General features: G+C 40.4%; 1 protein-coding gene across 1 annotated transcript; it reads left to right on the top strand.

Annotated features, from left to right (window-relative positions):
* The first annotated feature begins 190 nt into the window (after positions 1-190).
* Positions 191-6575, top strand: ivd (isovaleryl-CoA dehydrogenase). The gene is made up of 12 exons (XM_020085212.2): positions 191-480; positions 778-867; positions 993-1044; positions 1238-1407; positions 1505-1598; positions 2855-2985; positions 3434-3530; positions 3651-3744; positions 4092-4173; positions 4342-4446; positions 4810-4882; positions 5495-6575. The coding sequence occupies exons 1-12, from the start codon at positions 355-357 to the stop codon at positions 5626-5628; spliced, it is 1248 nt and encodes a 415-aa protein (XP_019940771.1). The 5' UTR covers positions 191-354; the 3' UTR covers positions 5629-6575.
* The last annotated feature ends 2572 nt before the right edge of the window (positions 6576-9147 follow it).

Raw genomic sequence — 9147 nt, forward strand, 5'->3', positions numbered from 1 at the left:
ATATAAAGCGTCCATTCTAGGGTAAAAAAAACTAAAATTCGTACAATTTTGGTGATTACACACCAGTGGAAAGATTACTAGGATTATTGCATATTCAGTTTCTGCCAATAGATTCTTTTCACCTAAATCTCCCACACTGGACCTTTAACATCCGTCCTCTGCACTGGGCTCCACACACTCCAGTCCAGTTGGTGGCGACACTCGAGAAATGAGCGCCTAAGAAAGAAGTTCACCCCTGTGTGTCCTGAGGACTGACTGTGTGGAGACTCCTGACTGTGTGGAGACTCCTGAGAGCGTTCACTCTTCAGGTCCCTGACTCTCTCTGACTCTCGCTCCACCAGAACAGACCCCGTGATGTTTGCTGTCGGACGCGCGCTCCGCCTCGGCTCCAGGCTCTCCGTGTCCGCGGCGGCGAGGAGAGGATGCGCGGGGATCCAGGTGGACGACGTGGTGAACGGACTCACCGACGACCAGCTGCAGGTTCGTCACAGGGACACACATCAACACACGGTGCAGGGAACGGTGCAGAGCAGACACCTACAACTGAGCGAAACCACAAGACGGTTCAATGGCGATTTGACGGAGGGTTATTTAATCACGGGGCGTCACTGACGCGGTGACATAACGTTAGCTAACAGTCCTCCGTGCTAGCTGACCTACACACTACGGTGATTCCATGTGGGAAATGCCGTGTACTGCGTAATGTTTGCTAACGAGGGCTAGCTGGTCCACGTAAACATTGGCTAACCACTATTTATTCTGATGTGTTTTGCACAGCTCAGACAGACGGTGCGGAAGTTCCTTGCAGAGAAGCTTGCACCTCAAGCTGATGAGATCGACAAGAAAAATGAATTTACAGGAATGCGGGTGAGTCGAAAGTTTCCGTTGCCAGTGTACCTGTGATCTCTTGATAGATAAAGTCATTAACAACACCCTGGCTTGTGGAGCATGATTTCTGTATTGGTAACTTTTCTTGCATTATTTTTCTCCAGGACTTCTGGAAAGACATTGGGGAGATGGGGCTCCTTGGGATCACTGCTCCAGGTATGATTCTACAGTACATGTGGAAGTAGGTGGATTACACTTACCTATACCTAATTTGGGTGTCGGTAACAAATATCAAGAAAATGGTATTGTATACATATTCACATTTGTAATCAAAGCATGGTCTGATGATTTCTCTCTTTTTGTAGGACATTTAACATAAAGCATTTATTTCCCCTGTTCATCTCTTTAGTGGAATATGGGGGCACGGGGCTGGGCTACCTAGATCATTGCATTGTCATGGAGGAAATGTCGCGAGTGTCAGCAGCCGTTGCTCTTAGTTACGGCGCCCACTCAAACCTTTGTGTCAACCAGATGGTGCGCCACGCAAACGAAGAGCAGAAGGAAAAGTACATGCTGAAGGTCAGAACCTAAAGAGTTCATATTGTTTAAAAAAGCATGAATTGATTGAAGAAAATGAATTAATGCTTCATTCCCCTCTGTCTGCTCTTGTTGTCAGTTAATGACAGGAGAGCATGTCGGCGCGCTGGCCATGAGTGAGTCCAACGCTGGATCAGATGTCGTATCAATGAAACTCCGAGCTGAGAAGAAAGGTAGGATATCAAAACCTCTGCGTTAGTGCTACTGTACTAATCATCCCAGGGCTTGTCACTTATTTTTTTACCCAAGGTGAAAAGGCAGGATCTTTGAGAACTTAAAAGAAAACAGATTCAATGAAAATGTACTTGTAATGTAAATATTGGTTATTTAAATACAGAGTTTAATAGGATTTGAAATACCTCTGTATTTGCTTTAATTCATAAGTATCATTTACACAGAAAAATCCAAGTGTCCGTAAGCACCGACTTTCAAATTTGACTCGAAACGAGGTCATTTACACCATGTTTTTAGCCAAAATGTCTGCTTCTATTCTTCTCTGGAGTCACATTTGTGTGCACACACCACACAAGCTCACACCCAAAGGGCGATTCTCGCGAGTTCTAACGATAGAACTGCACCTGTCACAGGTTCTCACTGATGTTGTCACATGCTCCTTGGGCGAGAGCATCTGAAACTCATTTAAATTTCAGGATTTTACTGACTCTGTGAAACACTGTTGGTATTCAGCCCTTTCAAATTGAATATTACATTTGATAAGTTACACAGGGTTGTGTGTGTGTGTGTGTGTGTGCTGCATCATGGCCACGCTGTCGGTGCGAGCAGTGGACATACATACAGAGATCTGCAGCGTTCAGACAAGACGCCAGCAAAGCAAAAAGTTTCGTATTTTTTGTGTTATTGTACATTGATATTTGCAGATACCGCTGCACTGGGCCGAGACGTGAGCCAAAATACCAATACAAGGACAAAAATGGCATTAAGCAACTAAATGGCCCAAAGCCAATGGAAACAATGAATACAAATATATAAACATAAATTTCAAATTATCTCTTGAACAAGAAAACTGAATAAATTTAACACAAGAGAAAAGGTAGATACACAGCATTGGTAGGCTGTAGAGGACGAAGTTGTCAGTGTTAGAAGCTTCAAAAAGGGAACTTTTGTGTGGGTGGCAGTGCACATATTCACAGAGGTGAAATGTGCTGTTGTGCTTCCATGGTGAACAAGAAAGGGAGAAATACTTATTTTGAACTGTTGTTTATACTAAGGTAAAAGATGGTGTGGTGCTGGTTAAACCAGAGAGACTGAGATGTTTCCAGAATGAGATCATTTATTGTTGAACTGTCTTCAAATAACCCAAATCACAGGCTACACTCACGTCTCCTCTCTTTCACATTTTGATTAATCTCGGTTAGTTTTTTCTCATGACGCTTCTGTTAATCTCTCTTGACTCTGTGTATTTTTACAGGCGACTACTATGTCCTGAATGGCAACAAGTTCTGGATCACTAATGGTCCAGATGCTGACGTCCTCATAGTTTATGCCAAGACAAATCCTGAGGCCCATCAAAAAGGCATCACAGCTTTCATTGTTGAAAAGGTAAATGCAGTAAACTACAGTATAGAGATATTGTTATTCTCTGACCCAGGATTCACTTGTAACTCAGGATGTAATGAGTTTTACATGCTTGCCTCTATTCTGGCGATAAGCCTTGGATTTTATTAAACAAATAACTATCAAGCTTCACGTAACTATAAATAGGCAAACAGCTCTTTTTGCCGTTTCAGGGCTCTGCAGGCTGACTCGACATGTCCTCACTAAGTTGATCTTAAATTGCCACAACTAGGTTACTGCAGATAACTTCTACTGTTCAAAGAATGCTTCGACCACAGGCCAAGCAAACCGTACCCATTCCAACCAGTCTTGCATACAACATGTAGTGCACCAGTCATATTAAATAGTTAGGTAGTGACAGGAATCACAGCAATATCAACAGTGTTCATATATCAATATCAACAGTGTTCATATATGTATGTGTGTTTTGTAGGGAATGCCGGGATTCTCCACAGCACAGAAGCTCGACAAACTCGGCATGAGAGGATCGAACACCTGCGAGCTGATCTTTGAAGACTGTAAAATCCCAGGTGTGTGTTAAAATGCTAACGCTGCCTTATGTCAACTTGTGTAAAACACTAGAATCATAGGACACTTTTCGTTTTGGCAAATTTTTGTCACAGCTAATGTTTTTTTCCTGTTTGTTGTAGAGAAAAACATTCTTGGTCCGCTGAATAAAGGTGTTTATGTGATGATGAGCGGCTTAGATCTGGAGAGGCTGGTGCTCGCAGCAGGACCTGTTGGGTACGTTTTTAAGATAACACATAAAACATAATGTGTTGTGGGTAATCTCTGTTTTCTCACTCTTGATTTAAATAAGTAATTTTTTGTGAGTATGATGTTTGGCTTTAATTATTTGTAGTTTGTAACTAAACTTTGAGTTTGTCTGTCCCATGTAAAGATTACAACAGGACATTGTGCAGGTCAGGAAAGTGTCCTGAGTTCAGTGCCTGGCTGAAAGCAGCTCATGACAGACATAGTCGCCTTTTTCATTTTTGGCTTTTTTCATTTGACATTATGTGAGTTTTTGTCAAATATTCCAGTAAATGAGATTTGAATAGTTTTCTTGAAATACCATTATTACTTTGCAGCATCATGCAGGCAGTTCTGGACTTTTCTGTTCCCTACCTACATGTCAGAGAATCTTTCGGACAGAAGATTGGTGAATTTCAGGTTTGACTCTCAGCCTCAACTTTCTCACAATGTTGTACAGTTTTAAAAATCAAATATATACATTTACTTTATAATGGATACATTCTCAGGTTTGAAGTTGGCAGCCAAGAATTTCAAAGTTTGGAATAACCTGCGTGAAACTCTATGTTGTGTTTATCTGTTTAACAGCTGATGCAAGGCAAGATGGCCGACATGTACACCAGACTGAGCTCCTGTCGACAGTATCTGTACAATGTTGCCCGCGCTTGTGACAAAGGACATTTCAGTTCAATGGTGAGAGGATTTCTATTCACTCATTGTTGTAAAAAGATGTAAAACTTTCCTCCAAAGTTAAAAATGTTGAGATGCATTTAAAAGTTTGATTAATTTTTGTGCTTAGTAATTTTTCTTATTGACACGTTTGTACATTATTGTTGTTAAATTTAATTTCAGATCTTATAGCTTCAAATTTCAGGTTTTCTCAATGTTCTCGAATCTAAACCTTCCTCCAACTCAAGGATTAGATTGAAAAATGTATTCTTTTGTTGGACTTTGCTTAAGGCAGATGTTCCCTCAGCATGTTGTTGTGCTTTTTCCAAATGTGCCCCCCCCCACCCCCACCCCTGCACACCGTGAATGTGTTGGTTTTTGTTGCAGGATTGTGCTGGAGTCATTCTGTATTGTGCTGAGAATGCCACTCAGGTTGCTCTGGATGGTATTCAGTGTTTGGGTAAGTGCTTTAATATAGTAAATAATTAGTCAGTAAGTTAACAGAACACTACCACACAGGCAGTGGGTTTTCCAGTGCTCTGTCTCTCTCTCTCTCTCTCTCTCTCTCTCTCTCTCTCTCTCTCTCTCTCTCTCTCTCTCTCTCTCTCTGTCTCTCTGTCCCTCTTCTTCTGTCTAAGCTTAATGTGAATATATTTAGAAGGAAATAACCATTATCCAAAGCCAAATGACTGCAGAAAGATTTGTTGGCGGTAGCTGCAGTGAGGTAGCATCACACACAGGTTAGCTAGATGAGGTGCAGGCGTAATGAAAGAGGGTGTATAGTAGAAAGAGTGCAGTCGACTTCAAATTTTCAACTGATATTTTGTATGTTTTTTTAATTCAAATTATACTTCAGGGACAAACACACGTGGGTTATCAAGCCGTGCATTCTGATGTACATGTTGTTGTCATGCAATATGAGTAGTAACTGACATATTAATGTGCACTCAAAATGTCATGGGGAAGGTTTTGTGTGTCTCATAAGCAAATCAATAGCTAATAACAGATAATCTTAACATGACTTTGATAGATGTGACGCACTGTCTGTAACCTGCGTGTCACTTGTCAACAGGTGGGAACGGCTACATCAACGACTACCCTATGGGACGATACCTACGTGATGCGAAGCTGTATGAAATCGGCGCAGGCACAAGTGAAATCCGCCGGCTCATCATCGGACGAAGCTTCAACGCCATGTTCAAATAAGCTGAAGTGAGAAAGACGAGGGCTGAGGGCTGAAGGAATGAATGATGGAGGAACAGTTACTCACACCCTGGGCCTTAACATCAAATGAGCTGATGCTGCTGTTTGGATGTTGTGGCTTTTTAGAGTTAGCGTCACCAGGGATTTTAATTCATATGCAGTAGACATGGAATGGCAGAGTTGACAGTGATGTTACAACAAATGAAATGTTAGTTTAGTGTCTGAAGTGGCCTTCATGTCTTTTTTTATGTATGAGGTTGTTGTAAAGTTAATGATAACCACTGAAATATCAATTTCACCACATTAGATAATTTAACCTTTATACAAACTGATGAAAATGAATTGAGAAATATTTGAAAATGGCTGCTTGTCTTTGTTTGGGTCCATTTTTTTGTATTTTGTAGTTTTAGACCCCTGCAACACGCTGACAGATTATTTTAGTTTTCTCTTCAACACCCCTTCCAGAAATCAAAAATCCCACTGCTGCTGAAAGAGAAGTGGATTGTGAATGTTGTATTATTTATTGTGAGGAAAATTGATACCAGGGGCTCTGTGTTGCTCCAGGACATGTTGGCAGGTCACTGTTCTTTGGATAAAACCTAAAAAAACATCCAACAATGACTTTCTCTAAATTTAACATTCATCACTACAGTTAAAATGAAAGATGGAACTTTACAGTGATTGTTCACTGTGAATGTGAGGTTATTGTAACATAGATGTAAATTAGTAAAATATATAAGTCCCTTAAACGATTTCAATGCAAACTGAAATGTTTGTTGATTTTAAGGAGTAAATATATTCCACTTTTTTATATCATGTAAATCACCCCTCCCCCCAGATGCTGTGAGACTTGTTGGTGTTCTCTGTAAATGACTTTTAACAACCAGTAGCTGTAAAGTATCAACATGTATGATATAAGTTTTGTTTCCAATAAATAAAAATAAAACATTTGTATTTTTTGACAGCAGTTTATTTCCATCCTTTAATGAACGTCCTAAAGGATCATATCTCACATGCAGACTTATTTTAAAGTGCTTGCTTCATATTTAAGAAATAAAGCTACATTTATAGTAATTAAATCTGATTTATGATCAACATGAAAGTAAAGACAACCCTGACACGTAGAGATGGAGATGGTTAGACGTTAACTAGACATGAGCAACACTTAAAACCTGGACACCTTGATGATAGCTTGTGTCGTAAACTGAGCTGTGGACATGAAACAGACAACTAGTGTCTAATGAAAAAAGTCTAAATATCACAGAATCTGACAGCTTCTTTGAAAATGTGTTTTTGTTAGTTTCCTCTCAGACTGAGACCGTTTGGTCGGACTCTGTCACTGCTCCTCTGTGATAAAAACACTGCACTGGTCCAAAGGGTTCACATTACTCTCATGTTGTTTTATTTCCTAACCTCCTCCAGTGGGGATGGAAAAAGTGTCATTTCAGATCTGAAGACCCTCATGGGCTCCCTGCTGGAAGACGTAAAAGATTGTGCCTGCTCTCTTCAGTGTAATCACAGACAACTGAGGTCATGCTGAGATGCGGGTGCATTTATAGTCCCACTGTATCCTCTGATTTTAAAAAATGACGAAAATAAAGATAAAGGAAAACCTTTGTAAACACAACACAGTTTTCTATAGTCCCTCTGTATCCACTCAACATAGAGCTGATTGTTTCCAGGAAAGCCAGAGGGGAGACAGTCGCTCACACTGAACCATCCCACTACATTTGAATAATACATGGAGTTCTGTTTCAGGGTGGATTTTCCCTTTGCAGGAAATAAATCCGGTTTAAAAGATTCATATCTCCACCACTGTGAGCTAACTGCTTAATCTGACTGAAGAGAAATGTTATTGTCAAGAAAGCAGATTCAGTCTTCAACCTGAATGCTTTACATTTATTATTATAATAAAACGTGTATTATTACAACTGTGACATTAAAGGGAAAGTGCACCAGTAATAAAAACTCAGTCATTATCTACTCACCACTACGCCGATGGAGGGGTTGGTAAAGTGTTTGAGTCGGCAAAACACTTTTGGAGTTTCATGGGTAAACAACATTGGAGCCAAATCGAATACAATTGATATCGGCTGGCTTTTCGCGATATTTACAAACTCTCGCAAGAACTGAAGCAGCAACTCGGAGGCTAAAAACATGGTGTAAATTTGAATGTCAGAGCTTACGGACACTTGGATGAAACCACAAGAGCAGTGTGGAGGCATTTTATGTTTTTATTCTGTTGTTTTTGTTCTTGTGAAGAAGTGGTCACCATTTACTTCAGTTGTATTGGATTTGGCTACAACACTGTGTGTTTTCACACAAAGTGTTTTGTGGACTCAAACCCCCCCCCCCCTCCATTGGCACAGTGGTGAGTAGATAATGAGGGAATTTTACAGTACATTTACTGTAATTGTTTTCACACACAGCAGTTCTTTATACAGTATCACACCGTTCATACATTGTCAGCACAGCCGTCAGGGGCACTTTGGGCTTCAGTGACTTGCCCAAGGACACTTTGGCAGACTGGGGGAGCGTCTGGTCAGACTGGTCAGTGGACAACCCTGTCTACCTCCTGAGCCATAGCTGCGCCCACTGAGCTTTTAATCTCTACTGAAATTCTGAGACACTTTCCAGAACTGATTGTGGCAGTGGTTTACAAACTTCTTTCACATTTGTAAGAAGTATTACAGTATTTTCAGGACCTTTCCACTTTATCTCTCGGTCTTCCACAGCAGATGAGATTTGCAGATTTGAAGATGGACAATGTGACATCGAGACACAACCTCTGTTTTATCCTTCAGTGATGATGACAATCTGCAAATATCTGCTGATGAAGACCGAGAGATAAAGTTGACAGGTCAAGCTACAGTGACAGAACAGACCTCATCTTATTATGGGCGCTCCAGTTTGAAGATTTGTCCAAAGTTTAAAGGGTTTAAACTTCATGCTCTTGATTTGAGGGATACATTTTCTGTCAAGGAGGTTGTGTTTTCACCCCCGTCTGTTTGTTTGTTAGTTTGTAAGTAAGATTACACAAAAACTGCTCAACAGATGTGATATGGGTCGGGGTAGAATCCATTACATTTTGGTGCCGATCTGGATCATGGGGTGGGTCCAGGAATTATTTTTAAATTTTCTTTAACATTGTGAGATGTTCAACATTTCAAGTAATAATTCATGTTTCTTGGCATATTAAGGGAATAGATTTCTATGAGTGTGCAGCTTGATTAAATTGGACTGTTGGACCTTGGCTAGTTTCATGGCTGTTTTCAGTTAATTTTTGATATTTATTTTAACTCTAAGAACGAATAAAGACTCAATCAACTGAATTACCAAGCAAAAGAAAAAAATGTAAATTGATTGAACAGACAGAGTTTCCCTCTTTTTCTATCTTCTCTCTTTTTTTGACACTGACATCGAGCAAAACGCCAAATTTACTTGTTTACTTGTCCCGACACCTCAGATGTCTTCAGAGACGTCAGCCTCCTGTTCTGAAGTGGCAGGTGGCTCATTCACTCA

The sequence above is a fragment of the Paralichthys olivaceus genome, chromosome 12, assembly GCF_024713975.1.
Source record: "Paralichthys olivaceus isolate ysfri-2021 chromosome 12, ASM2471397v2, whole genome shotgun sequence".
Lineage (NCBI taxonomy): Eukaryota > Metazoa > Chordata > Actinopteri > Pleuronectiformes > Paralichthyidae > Paralichthys > Paralichthys olivaceus.

What these genes read in the sequence shown, in the direction of transcription:
- ivd (XM_020085212.2), top strand. Translation starts at nt 355, where the DNA reads ATGTTTGCTGTCGGACGCGCGCTCCGCCTCGGCTCCAGGCTCTCCGTG. An exon ending in TCACCGACGACCAGCTGCAG is followed by an intron (nt 481 to 777) that starts GTTCGTCACAGG and finishes TGTTTTGCACAG; the next exon opens with CTCAGACAGACGGTGCGGAA. An exon ending in CAGCTTTCATTGTTGAAAAG is followed by an intron (nt 2,986 to 3,433) that starts GTAAATGCAGTA and finishes TGTGTTTTGTAG; the next exon opens with GGAATGCCGGGATTCTCCAC.